Genomic DNA, 16,680 nt, shown 5'->3' on the forward strand with positions numbered 1-16,680 from the left:
AATGGCAACAGCTTCACTAGAATGTAAATGTATTATGTGTTTTCTCCTATTTCTGCTGTCTCTCTTTTTCCTGCCTCTCCCTCCACCTCTTCAATGTCAGAGTTTTCTGGCAAAGCCCTTTACACTTTGCAGTCAAAACATCTAAAGTGTTTCTCAATAAGTAACTGGAAATAATTACTCCTGACACCTGCACAGCAGACCTAGACCTTCTGCTTTTACAAGTGCGTGATGTTCAACCCTTAAAAGTTTTACACTGCTGTTAAAGACCTGTTTTAAAGTTCTTTTTTGCCAGTTTCCCTCCCTCAATGAGTTTCAGGACTGTTTTTTCAATAGCATATTCCTACAGTTGCTTGTTGAGGAAGGCAAATCTCCATGAAATTTATTCCTTCAGCTTCCAGAAATCGCTTCCAAGGCTCAGCCTGACAATCGTCTTACTACAGCAAGTGCTTCAGCCACACATGTTCTCTTCAGACCCCTCCCAGTGGCTTGCAAGGAGTTGTACGGAGGGGTAATCAGGGTGACTGGTTTCATCATAAGCTTGCGTCTAGCTCTGGTCTCAGTTTGTGTCCAGCCAGGGACACAAAAGGTGGTACCATCTGGAAATGTTGCATCAGGGTTTTTACCACGGAGGTTTAGGGGAAAAGGGGTGTTGTCTTGGCTCTGGTGCCAGAGCTGTGAAGTATGAAGCTGGATCTGAACTTCTTTGAGGCTCTGGCACAGACTGAAGACTTTGGTTCAAGACTGTCTTTGGTTTTAGATTTAATGAGCTCAGGAGGGCTGGTTGCAGACTCTGTTCTCTGTAAACAGTAGGCTCCATAACATACATCATCAAGTGTTTTGTACCACACACAATGTATATTATTGTCCAGCACAGAAGAAACTTAGGACTGAGAAGGTCATGAATATATGGCTTTTGACAAAGCCTCTCACAGGGGGCTACTGGAGAGTCTAAGTAGGTGTGAAGGTAAAGCAGTGAGAAAAGAGCAAGGAAAACCTTGGGATGAGTTGTTACGGATGCACGCGTAACCAAATCCAACAGGTGTTAAAACTCAGATTTATTCTTTAGTAAAAGTTAGTTAGAAGTCTGGTAACATTTTATAAAACCACAGGCTCAATGATGTAAAGAAAGTTAATGCTACACAGCTGACTTAAGAATCCCCAAGATTTAAAGTGATGGCTCCAAAACACGCGTATCACTCGCCTAAAAGCTGAGGGCTCTCTCCTTTGAGGAGTCACCTCGGGCAGTGCCCCGACCCGAGGGGGAGTCCCCGACTGCAGACCCGCTGCTCCGAGGAGGACTGGTTCTACCATGTCCTCCGGCGGGACCCCATTTATACCCCTGCCGAATCTGACCTGTGGCCATTTAATCCCTATGGGCCAGGAGGGTCACCTCCGTGTACCTGGCGTGTCTCGACTGGCCAGTTCAAATTTCAACCTGCAGCTTCCAGGGTTTCCTTCCCCTTCTCCCTGCCTGGAGAAGTTTCGTTTCCTGCTGGTGGGATGGGGGGGGGCACCAGGAGGGGAGGAGTGTACTGCCACACGAGTGAACAGTAGTTTGAGAAAAATTCCTGAGCTTTAAGGACCTAATAGTGACCAGGGGTGGAGACAGGCCTTTACAAGAGAGGGGTCTGTCTCCAAGAAGACAGACTCCTTCCCTTGCACTGAATCTTGCTAATCTCCTGTCTATCCTGACCTTAAAATACTAAGGTCAGCACAAAGGCCCTGCTCCCTCCATGCCACTGTCTGCTCCCATGGAACAGAAATGTCATGCTGATTTTTCCCTACACATGTACAGACCCTCTCATGCTTTGGTTCTCCTCCTGAAACAAATTGGTTCCTTGAGTTTGACTTGACTTCTCTAAGAAGCTAACCTGCCTCTTGGCTCCAGAGACTCTTGGTCAGGTTTTGCTCCATTTGTCTCTCTGAACGGGACTTTCTTAGGTGTATTCAAGAGAAGTGCCATAAGATGTTTTTTAATCTGCCATCTGGACTTTGAATTCCTTAGGAACCATTCTTTCATGACCTTTGAGTGTGTCTTTCAAGAGGGTCCTCCTCACCTTCTTGTTGGCGTCTTCACCTTCTGGAAGTCTTCAGTGAACTTTGTTTTTCATCCCTTTTTCTTCACCTATGCTTGTTTTGGGCTACCAGAGATTAAGTGACTATTCCTATGCTGATGATTTACAGATCTATTGCTCTCCTCCAGATTATTTTCCTGAGTAAATTTGAATTTCAGGCAGCCTTCCTGAAGGTTTACTGATGGTTTACTATTTTAGACCAGTAGTAATACCAAGCAACAGCAACTACGTTCAGTGAAGCGTAAGAGATAATTACCGACTTGGAGAGGTGAGCTGGTCTACAATGCTTCTATAGGCAGTATTTCAGCTGCTGTGGAGCTCCTAGACAGAGACAACTTGCAGCCAGCTAGCAGCAGAGGTAGAAGATCTCAGGTCTGTTTGCACTGTTTCCTCTAACCATGCTGTCTGTCTCAGTCTTTCCACCATAATCACAGCGAGTTCCTCTCAAATTCAGAGTTCTTGCTTGGAGTCTGGAATGAATTTTCTGAGAACTTAGAAGTAAATCTTTTTAACTACAAAACACAAGGAGTTGCACTCCTGTCCTATAAAAAAACCTTAGCTTTCCACAGTGGAAAGCCTTGCCTCAAAAACCCTAGTAATGTAATAATGCAGACGCTTTAAACTTCATGTGTAGCTGCATGTGAACTGTATTAGCACAAACATGGTTGAAAGGCAAGGGATTTGTGAATATTTGATGTTATAAATACTTTCTGCAGTTATATAAGCTGAGGCCAGCTCATATATCTGGCTGAGGTCAGTGGATCCTGAAGGAGGGCCAGCCATTCCATCAAAGGTACCTTAAGCAACGGCCATCTTCCTGTCTGACTAACTGTCATGCGTTTGTTCCATTAATTGCCGTGACTCAGTGTTTGGGAAAGACTGTCCTTGTGATACAGGTTCAGCTTTGGTTTGCTGTTTAAAGATCCTGTGCTTACTTGAGCATGCGTTCCCTACAACAGCCCTGACCCAAGAACAGGTTGGCTTTTTGGGGGCTGGCTTGAACCAGAGTCCTTCAGCATTGCCATTGATCGTGGCTAGAAGCAGGGCAATGTCCTGGGACTGGGAGCTTCCAAGGGATGTGTGAGTGAAGATGAAGTGGGATCCGCACCAGTGCTAATCATTCAGTGTACTGATGGACTGGACACCTCTTGTTGCTTGAGCAGAGTTGAGGCTTGACGTTGGGGACATGACCAGCTCTGCAGCTGTAGCTGGTAGATCTGGTCTGGAAGGAGAGGATGTTGTGAGGCCAGACCTGAAGCTTTCCAGCTGCCTGGTCTTGGTTGGGTGAGCAAGTCCAGAGAAAACTCTGGTTCACCTGCCTTGTAGTGCTGGACCCCCTTGATGTCACAGGGACATGACATTGAAGTTTTTAGCTTGGTTGTGTTAATGCTGACCTTGGGGGACCTCCTTGGGCTGGTTCTCAGGCATGAGAGGGAGAGTTCATTTAAAGCCCAGTTTAGCCCATCTCCCAAGGCAGGAGGAGGCAGAGGTGAGAAGGAAAGCCTGATCTGTAGAGGAGGGAGAGGGGAGGCTGGTCTTGTGGAAGTGTTCATAACATCCCAACATCTTGCCTTCACAGCCAGGCTCCTGCAGAAGGGAAATACAACTTCCTGATCCAAAGCTGGGAGCTCTCCCAGTTCATCAGGGAGCTGTGGGGACAGGGAATGGAGGCATAGGGGTGTTCTGGAAGGAAGGCAGAGTTCTCATGCTGCCATCTGATCAGCTGTAAAAAAAAAAAAAAAAAGTACTAAAAATATGATCATCCTTGTGGAGTGTAGGGGAGGAATAGGATAGGGGAAGCCAGCAGAGAGGAGAGGGAGGGACAGGGTATCCCTCCCCTGTGATAGTTTTTTCCCTCCCCGTACTGGAATCCTATTTATTCCCCTGCATGGGAAGAACACTGGGTTTCTGCTGGAAGGAGGGCTGCTCGGTCACAGGGCCTCCCATGCCCCTGGTGCTCGGTCCCGTTCCTTGTGGTTAGTGGCGCAGGATGCATGCAGGGCTTTCACATCTCATTTATTTGTTTATGAACATTATTTTCGTTCTGCGTGCGCATTCCTCCTTTCAGACCTTTGGGCAGGCAGCCCCCTGCCTTGTTCAGGCTGGGGTTTGGCTGCAGAGATGCCTTTTCTTTCTCTTTTCTCTTCTCTCATGCCCTGTTTTGACTAAAATGAGAAGCAGCTTTTTTTAATGTGCCCACTGGGTTCTCCATCAATGGGATGCCCTTTGCTATCTACAGCATTTACCAGCCTGGTAATTGAGAGGGGGATGGCTTGCAAAAACCTAATGATTGACAGCACACAACATGAAGGTGCCAAAAGGATTTTTCAACCTCTGCACCTTCTTGTGGCCCATCTCCAGTCAACTGAAGGGTCAAGAGTTGACTGATGGTATGCTAGGTCCTCTGCTTCTGGGGAGAAAGGGAATGCAGCTATTTTGTGACGCATCCTTTACCTCAAGCCAAGCTGCCCTGGGCATAAGATCCACACTGTGGGGAGGAAGAACAACAAACATGAATTTTTAGCTAAGAAACAGTGCCACTTGACAGGTCAGTGGTGTCTCTCAGTCCTTCCATGAGTTACACGTGCAGGATGCTCCACAGAAGATGCCACCCTTATTTCTTCACCTTCTTGCAGCCCTGTCAGGCTTGAGAGAATTGCTCAGGGCATCTCTGAAGGCCCCTTTCCAGCCCCAACCCAGTGTTCACTCAGTATGGTTCCACCCGAGGAGTCTCAGACTTGCTCGTGTCCTGCCAGGGACACCGTGATCTGAAGAAAGCCCTCTCCTGGAAGGAATGCCCTGTACTTGAGGACATGAGGTAGTCCAGTAGCACACGGCGCTGATCCAGGAGCAGATTTCCAGCAGTCTATGCTGTGGCTGGAGACAGGATCACACAGTGGCCCTCTGCCAATTTTAACTTTGCCGGCTGGGGCAGCAATCAGCAGCAGAGGTGCAGTAGCAGAGGCTCTGCTGTGAGGTAGCTGGCACAGTAAATCCTCCAGGGCCCTACAAAGAAAGGGAGCAAGCTGTGCCGGAGCCAACTCTTCGCTGCGCTGCCATTCAAGCTGTCTGGGTTAAAAGTAGTTGGGTAAAACCAGCCTCCCGTGACATGGAGGTATGGCCTGGGGTCTGCTTTCTGCCCCCTCATGCTGATATTCCCTAGCACGCGATCCACTGTAAGGCAGCATGGAAAAGTGGATGGAACAAGGAAGTGAGATGAGGAGAGGGAAGGAAATGGCCACTGAAAAGCCTCAAAACAGGGAGAAAAGATGTAGAGATTCCAAAGACATTTTCATTTGGCTGAAATAAAAGTGAGCAAGAGAGGAGAGGTAAGTTTTGCTCTTGAGCATTCTCCATGGACAGTTTCTCAGCAGATGTGGTGTAGAGTTGCTGGTACAGGGTGTGCATCCGAGGTCAGGAGTCAGAGATGCTGGCGGTGACCAAAGGGAAGGCTCTGCTCCACTTAGCTTTCCTCAGCATCATTGCTCCTTGCTCTTCCCATCGCAGGTGGGTGGGCAGGAGAGGAAAATCACCTTGTCCTGCAGCCAAGGGTCATATCCAGCTCTGTGCTGTTGCTGTCAGTATGAGGTGGCAGCTCTGAGCACCTTCTGGGGGACTTAGTCTGTACCCATGCTCCAGCATCTTTGACAGTTGAACCTGCACCAAACTGGCTTGGAGATGAACTGCCCCTTGGTGCCACCCTGAGGCAAGGGGCTGGGGTGCCCCAGTGAAGAGGATTAGGGCTGCGATGGGTGGGGGCTTCTCACCTGGTTCACTTGGTGCACCTTGCCCACACACAAATCCCTCTGAAGGAGAGGAATGGATCTTCAGAAGCTGCATTTTGGAAACTCTCACTCCAAAATACACAGTGAATTTGAGTCAGGCTTGTGGTAGAAGCTCATAAGAGTTTAAATTTACTCCTTAGCATCTGGTTTGGAGGGTGAAGCAGCAGACCACTGATGCTGTCTCAGTAGTGGTCAGAGGCAGTGCATTTGAATCTTCATATGGACTTGTGCTGAAGGTGCCTTCTAGGTGGCACAACCAAGCGTGTCAGGAATTTGCTAGGCACCTCATTCTCCTTGCCTGCCATGGGAACTGATATGCTTTAGCCACCTGTCTAAGCTAGGGGAAGGTCTTCTCTGGTTTAAAAGATTATCCCTGTAAACCCAGAACATGTCTCAGTTTGGTGCCTTGGCTCCAAACCTTATTTGGAGTTGTGTGAACCAGAGCAAATGCTGAATTATAAACATCCGAAAAGACACAGAAGGAAATGGTAGTTGAAATTATTGAAGATGGTGGGAGGAGTGGTGTAATCAGAAGGGGAAGAAAAACCACCCATCCCATTCCGCTCCAAGAGGGCAAAGGAGCCCTCTTCCCATCCTACAAGAGGGTGAATACATCCATCTTCAGGTCTCCATCTGGCACCTCATTTGTGATGTGGACGCACAATGAGAGGAATTTTGTCTAGCACAGGTGAGTAACAGCAGCTGTCTGCTGTCTCTTTCTCTGGATGACATTCTCTGTACTTGCAATTCTAGGTGGAGTTGTCCTCAACCCTGCTTATTATGGTATGCATGGCCACACGAATACCATGATCCATGAAGTGGGACATGTCCTGGGGCTGTACCATGTCTTTAAGGGAGTGAGTGAGCGGGAATCTTGTGACGATCCCTGCAGGGAGACTACTCCGTCTATGGAGACGGGAGACCTCTGTGCCGACACTGCCCCCACCCCAAAGAGTAAATTCTGTCGGGATCCAGACCCCACCAATGACACCTGCGGCCAGACACATTTCACAGGAACGCCCTTCAACAACTACATGAGTTACACAGGTAATGGGTAACCATCCTTAGAAATTTTAAGGGGTCACCTTCCTTAGAAACTTGGGTTTCTCTCCTTTCTGCCTCCATTGAGAGTCCCTTCCCTCATTCCCGAACTGATGTGGTCCCTCCTGGTGTGTTGGGATGTGGCAGGCTTCAGCCTGTGCTTGCAGTAGCTTCTTAACCCCTTTCTTGCTGCAGGCTGTTTCCATCTCTCCCTCCCTGCCAGTCTGTCATTGGGCATGCATCAGGGCTGTTCTTGTCTGCATGGTGGTGTGCATTTGTTCTCCAGTCCTGAAGTAACTTTATTATTATTAATTATCACTACTACTACTATAATTTTGGACCTTTGAGTTGAGCCCTTTTGGCTTGGTTTCCAAAGGCATGCTGCGGAGGGCTGGTGTTCCTCCTGGCAGCCCAGGAGGATCAAAGCCTGTAGAGCAATTTTGTCACCCCTTGCTGACCCACTGCGAGTCCCACGAGGATGGTGGCACTGCCCGGGTGTTAGAGCTGATGCGAGCTGGTGTTGAGGCCACCGCAGTCGGGAGCTGCTGTGGCAAGTGCAGGGCTGCGGAGCTGCTGAGGCAGTGCCATCTTGTGGCTTTGGGGACACACGACACCAGAGAGTCCTGGCAGAGGAGCAACCACATGCTGGTGTCTCCCGGCTCTTCCCAAAGATCCCCCAAACAGGGTTTGGACATCAGGAAGGGAGCACGTTGTCAGGTCCCGCCGGCCAATCCCTGCCACCTCTCTTCCCCCAGATGATGACTGCACCAACACCTTCACGCCCAACCAAGTGGCCCGGATGCATTGCTACCTGGACCTGGTGTACCAGCGCTGGGGCCAAAGCAAGAAGCCTGCACCCATCCCGATCCCTCCCATGGTCACAGGGCAGACGCAGGACTCTCTCAGTATCTACTGGCTGCCTCCCATCAGTGGTGTCATACATGAGAGGTAAGGGATCTGCTGTGGCAACGGTCTTGGGCTTGCACCGGAGCCTGCTAGAAGGGCCAAGGGACCCTCTATGGTGCAGACCCCCCCCCATCCCCTTTCCCCCTTGGTCGTCTCCAGCAGAGCCCTCTGACACAAGAGCCAGACGGCCGTGATGGCCCCACTGGCATGCAGACTCTCCTGCAAGCTTTCTGCTGTCGGGGTGCTGGGAGGGGAAGCCAAAGAGCGTCAGGAGGCAATGCCAATTCTTAAACCCCAGAGTGCAATCACAGAATGAAAAATGAGCTTCATTTAGCACTTATTGTATAAAATAGCCATTTACCAGGAGGAAATGCAGCCTTGTGGTTAAGGCAGGGAGCTCGAACCACAAGAGCTGGGTTTTGTTCCCAGTGCTGTCACGGACTCATGGTGTAACTAACTGGGGGTAAGTCAGGAAATTTTTCAAGCCAGAGAAACGGTGCTGAGGAACCAGAGCTGTTTGGCCAGCAAGCAGTGCATGGCCCTGAGCTCTTGGTGGCTGTCTTCCTTCTCCTCAATACTGGGGACTCATCAAGACCTGGATATGACACCAATGCTTCTATTCAGCAGCCTGTCTTACTAAAACATTTTGGTTTTCACCAGGTTTTAGGTCTATGCTTTTATTATGGGACCATAAGCATAAGTTGGAAGAGCTCTTGAAATTGTTTTAAAGCTACTTCACAAAGCTCTTGCAATTCAAAGAAAAGTGGTGTTTGAGGGCAATGGGGACAACCCTGGGTCAGTGTTTACTGCCTTTTCAAAGAACTGAAGCTCTCCGCAATGGGCCTTTCATCCCAGGGATAACGAGAGTGTGTACCTGTTATGCCCACAGGCATGAGAGCCTCTGAGTGCTGGGTGGCTTTGAGTCATACAAACAAATTGCTTTGGTGGGGAATGGGGTGGTTTGGGAGCAAGAAAACATGGGTTTAAGAGGCAGGTGCTGGGTCTTCAGATCCATCCCCGGCTCTTGCTCAGGAGCTGGTCTGTGGTGGGGGTTCTGTATCCCCTGTGATGAACTTGCTAAGGAAAGGTCCTGAGGCGGGTCTTTATCACAGAAAAGTCTCTTTTTCCTTCCTGGAGAGCATAGTGGCACCCTCTTTAATTGACATTATCGTGACTGTTGTGTAGTGCAGTAGTGACAGAAGTTAAAAACCTGACTCTGGGGTTTAGCAGACCCAAGTGCACCCACCCAACTGCAGACGCACTGCCCTGGGAAGCATGAAGTCTGTTAGCCCTGCTTTGTGGTGGGGAACAGGTGATTCAATGGCTCATCCGAGACTACCCAAAGAGCCTGTAGAAGAGGAGGGATTACACCTGGCTTGTCCCACTGTCACTCTTATTCTCTTGTCCTTGACAAAGCTTATTTCAAGCAGGATGATATACCCAGGGGCTTCCTAAGAGCTTAGCTTTGCTTTTCCAACTTCCTATCTGATCCTGCCTGGACAAATGTGGATGGAAAATTAACCAGTTGTAATTAGACATGCCAATGCCTTTGTCTTCTGCCTGCAGGGAGCAGGACACGCTCTGTGACGACTGTGCGGAGGATGGCACCTTCCGTCAGTATGTGCACGAGGCCTCTTCCCCTCGGGTCTGCGATTCCTCTGGCTACTGGACCCCAGAAGAAGCAGAAGGTAAACACCTCCTCTCTTCCCCTGACTGTGAATCTCCCGGACAGAGATGAGATCTTGTTGGGAATGAGATCTTGTTAGGAAAAGAAAAAGAAGCTTTTTTTCTTTTAGAGAGTGAGACATCTCCTCTTTGGGGAGGTTCCTTAGTGCAGGAAGGAATTCTATGTGCCCAGGAAATACCTGGTAACTGCCAGGTGGCTTTGGACTAACAAACTGACAGCCCAGTCATTGCACAGGAAGGTGTTAATGAGAGATACTGGTCAAAAGGGAAGGGCATTTCATTGAAATAAAAGTCTTACAACATAAATCTTGGGACCTCATCCAAAACCTCAGGGGCCTTCACAGGCTTTGATGCAGCCTTGTCCAAAGGGAGCCAGAGGAGCTCCTTGCTCAGTCCCCTTGAATCTGCACCAGGTCCTGGGCAATCTGGGTTGGATGCTACTCCTCACTGGCAAAGTGAACAGCAGGGTGTCACAACTCATGTTGAGACACAGATGTTGGTTTAGAGACCCACCTTGTGTGCATGGTGGTGGGTTTTGGGGTCATGCACCTGCCATGGGAGCTGTTGGGCTTTTCATGCTGCCTTGGCTCCTCCAAGGGCAAAGCAGAGGAGGCAGAAGACCAGGTGAAATGATCCTGTGACCTGTATGTAGTGCACATGCTGCTGTTGAACATCATGGAGCCAGAGGATCTGTTAGTTCTGTGCATCTGCATGTTTGAGCCACTGAGGTTGACTGAAAATGTGCCAGGGTGGTTGCAGAGAAGGTGCAGTTTGGACATTATTATACTTTTGGTATGTAGCCCATGCTTTGATAACAGGAGTGTCAGAGTGTAGCTGAGATTCTGTGTCTGAAAACTCTTTAAGTATCTCTTGCTAGCATTGCAAGTTGAGGGGGGTGGGAATCTACTTAAAGAAATCACCACACTTGTGCTTATTCAGTGATACCAAACAAATCAAAGCTTAGCTCATGAATTGTCAGTGGTTCCTGTTTCCCCCGCCTGTCTGATTCACTGGCAAATTAAAACTGCTTCTGGAATTATTGGATGTTGTTTTCTCCTATGCATGACCTGCAGTTATCACAAGTACATGTTTGCTCTGGTGAAAAAGAAACAGGTTTTATGGTTTTTAGAAGACTAATATTAAATGGATGCAGGCTTTTGAATTGGTGCTGGGCCTTAAGAAATGCTTGCAGTGGTTGATGAAGACAAGGGTATTTCTACTACAGAATGATGAATTCCAGTGATGCTTTCTGAGACTGAAAGCCCAATGTTACATTTCTCTTGCTGAGTGCTAATCCACCACCAGGGGAGGCAGGCTGGGGATCTGAGGTCAGCCTGGGCACCGTGCTGGTGAAAGAACAGCCTTCCAGAGCTGCTTCCCTGGCTTGCTTTGGACCTGCTCCCTTCCTGCCTGCGACCTTGTTCCAGCACTTGCCTGTGGAAACCTTCAGTCTCTGCTCTGCTTAGCCTATGTCCAAACCCACGGAGCCGCAGGGACTCGGCATTCAGGTGCCCTTGGCAAGCCTTCTGTGCCCATGAGACTACAGAGCAAGCTTCACGTCCCCCAGCTGTGTCCAGGCTGTCTCTAGAGTTTGGCACTGTAACCAGCTGCAGTGTGGACACCATCGTCCTTGTTTTAGAGGACTGTGAGACACCAGATCTGCCAAGCCTTGTGCTTGCGTGCATACCCAGGATGCGGGAGACTAGTGGTGCTTATTGCTTTCTAGGATGGCAGGGCGGAGATGCCACCAGCTCTGGCGCATGCCTATAGCGGGTGCAAAACCTCATGGGTGTGCAGCTATAGCACAGAGATGCATAAGCAGCTATGGGGTACTGCAGGGAGGATTGCCCCTCTGGGTGCCCTGGGAGGTCGGCTGTCCCCTGGGTTCTCACCAGCCTCTTCCTCGTCCCTCCTGTCCAGGGCCCCCAGATGTGGATCAGCCCTGTGAGCCCAGCCTGCAGGCCTGGAGTCCGGAGCTCCACCTGTACCACATGAACATGACGGTGCCGTGCCCCCAGCCGGACGGCTGCATCCTGGAGCTGCGCTTCCTGCACCCCGTCTACCCCGATTCTCTCACCCTCTGGACCACGTACCTCTCCACGGGTTCTCCCAAGGCTCTGTCTGACATTGAAGTCCTGACGGAGCAGGGGGAGTCCATCCATCTGGGCCCCCTGGACACCTTCTGTGATGTCCCCTTTACCGTGAAGCTTGACATACCTAAAAAGGTGTCCGGAGTCAAAATCTACACCTTTGACGAGAGGATGGAGATAGACACGGCCCTGCTGACCTCCATGCCCCACAGCTCTCTCTGCTCCACCTGCAAGCTGATTCAGTACCGCGTCCTCCGCGACCCCCCATTTGCAAACGAATCCCCTGCCGCCCCGGCACAGGCGCACCGCCAGTTCGTCGACACGTGAGTGACAAGGCTGCTCCGTTGCAGACTGAGTGGGCGGCTGGGACAGTTTTGATGACCTCCTCAGGTCCTGCCTTTGAATCCCTGGATGGTTTTGCTTGTGTTTCGTTTTTTTCACCCCTGGAATTACCATGTTCAATGCCATGAGTGGATTCCCTGTTCAGCATTGAGGAAGCTTGTTGCAGACCCACTATGCTAGCATGACCCTTGCCAATGAGCCCAGGCTAACTAGAAGGAGCTTATTAAACCCAGAAACATTTTCCCCATCAACACAACAAGTAAAATGATTGTTCAAGTTAATGCCACTTCTCCCCAGCTCAGACTCTAGGGAAATAAGCAGCAGGCCCCTCTGCATGACCTGGCAACGACCTTCTTGCCACAGTCTGTAGCAGTTTAGAGTACAAAGACATATGTCAAACTGTGATACTGCATGGGCACACACATGTGATTTCTATCTAGCTGTGGTGAGCAAATCTGTTGCAGATGTGTGGGCTGTTCCTTCCAGCTCCTTCTTCAAGTCCTCTCTGTTCCTGCAGGGAAGTCACACCTGGGCAGGTGTACCACTACCAGGTGCAGGCAGTCTCTGGGACAACCTCAGGAGAAGCCTCTCCACCGCTTGTCCATGTCCATGGAGCACCCTACTGTGGGGATGGGAAGGTGACCATGTAAGTCAAGAAACTCAAGCTCTCAACTGAGCTTCTTTAAACTGTCAGGTCATCCTGCCCCAAAAGCAAGCACCGGGTTGGTCCTCCACCCATAGGTACTTGACTGAAGGTGCTGCACCAAATCCCTCCAGCAGACTGGACTGTAGAGCTTGTGCTTTGTAAAACGCCTTGTGCATAGGGGATGGAGACGGTCTTTTTGAGAAGCAGGGTCTGGATGAGGGGTCCAACCTGAACATCCTCTGTGTTTGTCTGCAGTGCTTGGATCCTGGCCCATCTGTCATGGTGAACTGTCATGGAGTCTGACCCCAAAGGGATCTGCCTTTGGAACTGGCCAATATAACCTTTTGTACAGGGCACACAGTGGTAGCCCTGCAGGATTAGGTTCTGCAGCAAGTGTAGTCCCTCACGGCACGGTGTCTTTAGAGAGCTGTCTGGTCTCTGCTTAGAGACCCCAAATGATGAGGGATGCACCACCTTTACATTGAGGGACTCCAACAGTTCATCTGCTCTGTCTAGGGATAATTATGCCAAATTTCTGTATTTTGGCTTTTTCAGATTTCAACTCTCAGGTTAGTCAGAATCACTTTCCTTTTGAAAACAGCTTTCTTAACAGTGTGAGGGAAGTGGACAATTGAAGCAAGTGCAGGAGGGATTGTGGTATAGTACAAGACCCAGTAAGGCAAAGAGGCTTACAGCAGGGCTAGCTGCTGAAGTGGTGTAATCTGGTATGGTTTTAGCATGAATGTATACTAGCTGAAGACTTGGTCCAGAGAGAGCAAATGTCTATATTAGGCTCCGTTGTCAAAGTCACTAGAAAAGTGAGAGAAGCAGAAATGGGCCGATAGCAGCTAAGATTTCCGGCAGGCTTTCTTGTTCCTGAGCTGTTGTGGGGAACGCCATGCAGGAAGCTTTGTCTGTGAAAGTTTTTTCCTTTGTACAATGTGTGGAACAGTGAGCTGAAGGTGGGACACAGTGGATCATTCGTGTTAGATGAGGGTGGAGGTAGGTGAGCATCACCAGATGTATGTTTGAATTTTTTTTCACTCCTTGTGGTTTGGGATGCATAACTCTGCACAAAGGAATAGGTACAAATCCAGGCATTTCTGCCAGCTTTTCCAATCAGGTCTATTTTCTGCAGTATGGGGACAGAACCTTTTCAAGGAAACTGCATGGGCTTTTTTCCTCATGAGATGCTGTACTTGTCAGCTGGGGAGTGATTCTTGTCTCCTTTTGGGCTAACCTTCTCTTTCCCTTCTCCTGCCTCCCTTTCCCAACTCCTACTGAAACACCAGCTCCATCTCAGAACCTCCTGCCCTCTCCAACACTTGCTTTCTCTAGCAGCAAGTCTTCCTGATGCTTGGTTCTCTACTTTCTCTGTTGTATATAGCTTCATTTTCTCCCATAGTTCTTGGCTCAGGTCTTATAAGAAAGTCACAGTACAGTCATGACTTCTCCCATATGCTGTGTTTTCAACCTCTTTTTGTTCCCTGGCAAGATACGGTGTTTGCTCTCCTTTACCGCTCTCCACATGTGGTTCTTTCTCTTCTCCCTGCTTCTGTGGAAATGGAACGAAGATATGGGGTCCTCACTCATGATTGGGCAGATGCACAGGGGTATTGAGTTAAGGGTGATGTTAACACGTCTGGCTGTTGTCCTCTTAGGATCCTGGAAGAGGAATGCGATGATGGGGACTTGCTGGACGGAGATGGCTGTTCCAGGAAGTGTAAAAAGGAAAAAGGCTTCAACTGTGTCGGTAAGTCCGAATTGATTAAGACATCCTTTTGAGGCAGGAATCAAAACTGTACATTATTCACCCTGCTCCCCAGAGCAGTGGGTGATGCACATCATTGCAACAAAATATGCATCTGCAGCTGGAGTGATCCATGGAGCTTGTCAGGCCCTTGTGGCGGGAAATCCCAGGGCTAGATGGCCAGCATGCCACCTGGGACAGGAGATGTATAGCCCTGGAGCCTGGTTTGTAAAAGGGTCATCCCTGATGTCCTTGCAGGGGAACCAAGCCTGTGCTATGTGCACAATGGGGATGGTGTGTGTGAGCAGTTTGAGCGAACAAGCAGTGTCCTGGACTGTGGTCCCTACACGCCCGATGGATATGTGGATCTGTGGGCAGTGAAAGCCTATGCCTCCCATCAGGACGCGAAGTCCTGCCCTGCTTCCTTGGCCACTGGAGAGCCTGTTGTGAAGGTGAGTGAAGGCATGGCAGGAAAAAAAAAAAGAAAAAAAAAAAAAAGACTGTTCTAGCAAAGCCCATGCAGTAAAGCTGGGGAAGTCACTGCTGCAGGAGTGTACCGAGGCAAAAACAAAATCTTCAGAGCAGCTCTGGAAGTGTTCATTGATTACTACATTCCTGTGCAGGGAGCCAGTAGAAGAGCTGGGCATTTCTCACACCCCTCTTTCAGTAGTCCCTAAGTCCAGGAATGGCAGTACATGGAGGGGTGTTTCATCAAGGCAAGGAGCACCTCCCCTGATGATGTAGTTTGCTAACAGTGACCACCCTCATCCCACCAGCTAAATGCACAACCTTGAGCATGTGAGTAGTCCCACTATCAGTTTAAAAAAATCCCGTAAATCTAATACCATATAAGGTCAGGGTCTGAAAGGGTAAAATCATGCATCCATCAGCATCTGTGCTGCTTTCAAACTCTCTGATCTGAAGCCAAGGAAAAATTGATGGGAGAATTCCCATCTTTCATATGGGCTTTGGAGCAGGGCCTGGAGGTCTAGGACGGGATTTTGCCTGATCAGTGTTAACATGGTGTGTGTATGTTCTTTCCTAGCAAGCTGAAGAAGGGCAAGAAATGTGTAGAGAGGTCATATTTAGCCCACTATACATGCATTTCTATTGACCTGATATAAGGAACAATCTTCTTGAGACCTGTAGCATGATTAAATTGCCCAGATGTACATGTCTAATGAGATGCCTTGGGCTCAGGTGTCTGCTTCTGTAGAACAACACCTTTATCTCCTAGGTTTTGTCTGCCAGGCCTGTGGGGATGTCTGAAATACCATAGGTCATTGAATGTCACAGAAGACTGGTATTCAGGCAAAAGAATCACACTGTCGGATCTCATCAGCCCAGACGAAATCAGGAGGCTGTGGTATTACCTACCATCTCTCAGGTGGTATTACCTACCATCGCTCATTATTTCTTAGCCCCACAGCCACCATGGGGTGCTTTAACAGCATGTTTACAGCACCTCAAAATGGCAAAGAACTCCTGTGCACATGTATGGGCAGCGAGCTGTCACTCCTGCTTAGGAACCCACATCCTAATTGTCTTCATGCTAGGAACTGACTCAGGATCCTTCTCAACGCTTGTTGAGTCATCCTTGAGGTTTTGTAGGTACTCTTTCTTTCTCTCACTTTCCTTGCTTCTTTCTGGGTTGAAATAAATATCTCCTTTCAGGTATGTAAGTCCCACCTTCACAATGTGCCCAAGGACCTTTCCCTGGCTGCTTGGTTCCCCTGTGCTCCCAGCCAAGACAATGCTCAGGATCCAGATGAAGAGAGGATGCCCTTGGGCGATGTGGGAGTTTGGCTCAAGGTAAGTGAGGATGTGTGGGTCAGGCACAGAAGGATTTGCTTATCTTTGCCCCAGCAATTTGGTGACAAAGACCTGTCCTTTTCTGTCCTGCAGGAGCTACGGCAGTCTTAAAAACTGCTCAGATAGGACTTCTTATCCTACTGAACTCTTTGCAAACCCCAAATGCCTGTGGCTGGGTCTTATGTTGTTGTCCCATTCCCACTGTGAACAGCAAACCCATCTTGGGGCAGATTGCCAGGAGAAGGGCTGTGCCCAAAACCAGAATCCCACAGAAATGTGTTGAGGCTGAGAAACAACTTGCTCCTGAGACTATTCCCTGCAGTCAAGCTGTGCTGTTACACCCGCAGAGGGTGGGCACAAGCCATGTTTCAAGTCCTAGTTGCCTTTGTTCCCCATGGCTGTGAAGAGCAACAGAGGGTAGGTGGATATACTCTGCCATCCTGAAGGGTCCTGAACACTCCAGGTTGCTGCTGAGCACCCTGAGCCCACAGCAATCAGCTGCGACATGCAGGTGGTCCTGCCCCCTCCCCACCCCAGTGACTCCAGA

The 16,680-nt window shown here is 49.3% G+C and overlaps 1 protein-coding gene across 2 annotated transcripts in view; it reads left to right on the forward strand.

Annotated features, from left to right (window-relative positions):
* Positions 1 to 16,680, forward strand: part of PAPPA2 (pappalysin 2) — a 94,851-nt gene that overhangs the window by 30,171 nt on the left and 48,000 nt on the right. For both annotated transcript variants that reach the window (XM_069789652.1, XM_069789653.1), the window contains exons 4-11: positions 6,614 to 6,907; positions 7,657 to 7,849; positions 9,374 to 9,495; positions 11,414 to 11,906; positions 12,443 to 12,571; positions 14,233 to 14,324; positions 14,580 to 14,773; positions 15,996 to 16,133. In XM_069789652.1, coding sequence (XP_069645753.1) covers positions 6,614 to 6,907; positions 7,657 to 7,849; positions 9,374 to 9,495; positions 11,414 to 11,906; positions 12,443 to 12,571; positions 14,233 to 14,324; positions 14,580 to 14,773; positions 15,996 to 16,133 — 1,655 coding nt within the window. The remainder of the gene's footprint in view (positions 1 to 6,613; positions 6,908 to 7,656; positions 7,850 to 9,373; positions 9,496 to 11,413; positions 11,907 to 12,442; positions 12,572 to 14,232; positions 14,325 to 14,579; positions 14,774 to 15,995; positions 16,134 to 16,680) is intronic.

The sequence above is a fragment of the Haliaeetus albicilla genome, chromosome 8, assembly GCF_947461875.1.
Source record: "Haliaeetus albicilla chromosome 8, bHalAlb1.1, whole genome shotgun sequence".
In the NCBI taxonomy this organism is placed as follows: Eukaryota; Metazoa; Chordata; class Aves; order Accipitriformes; family Accipitridae; genus Haliaeetus; species Haliaeetus albicilla.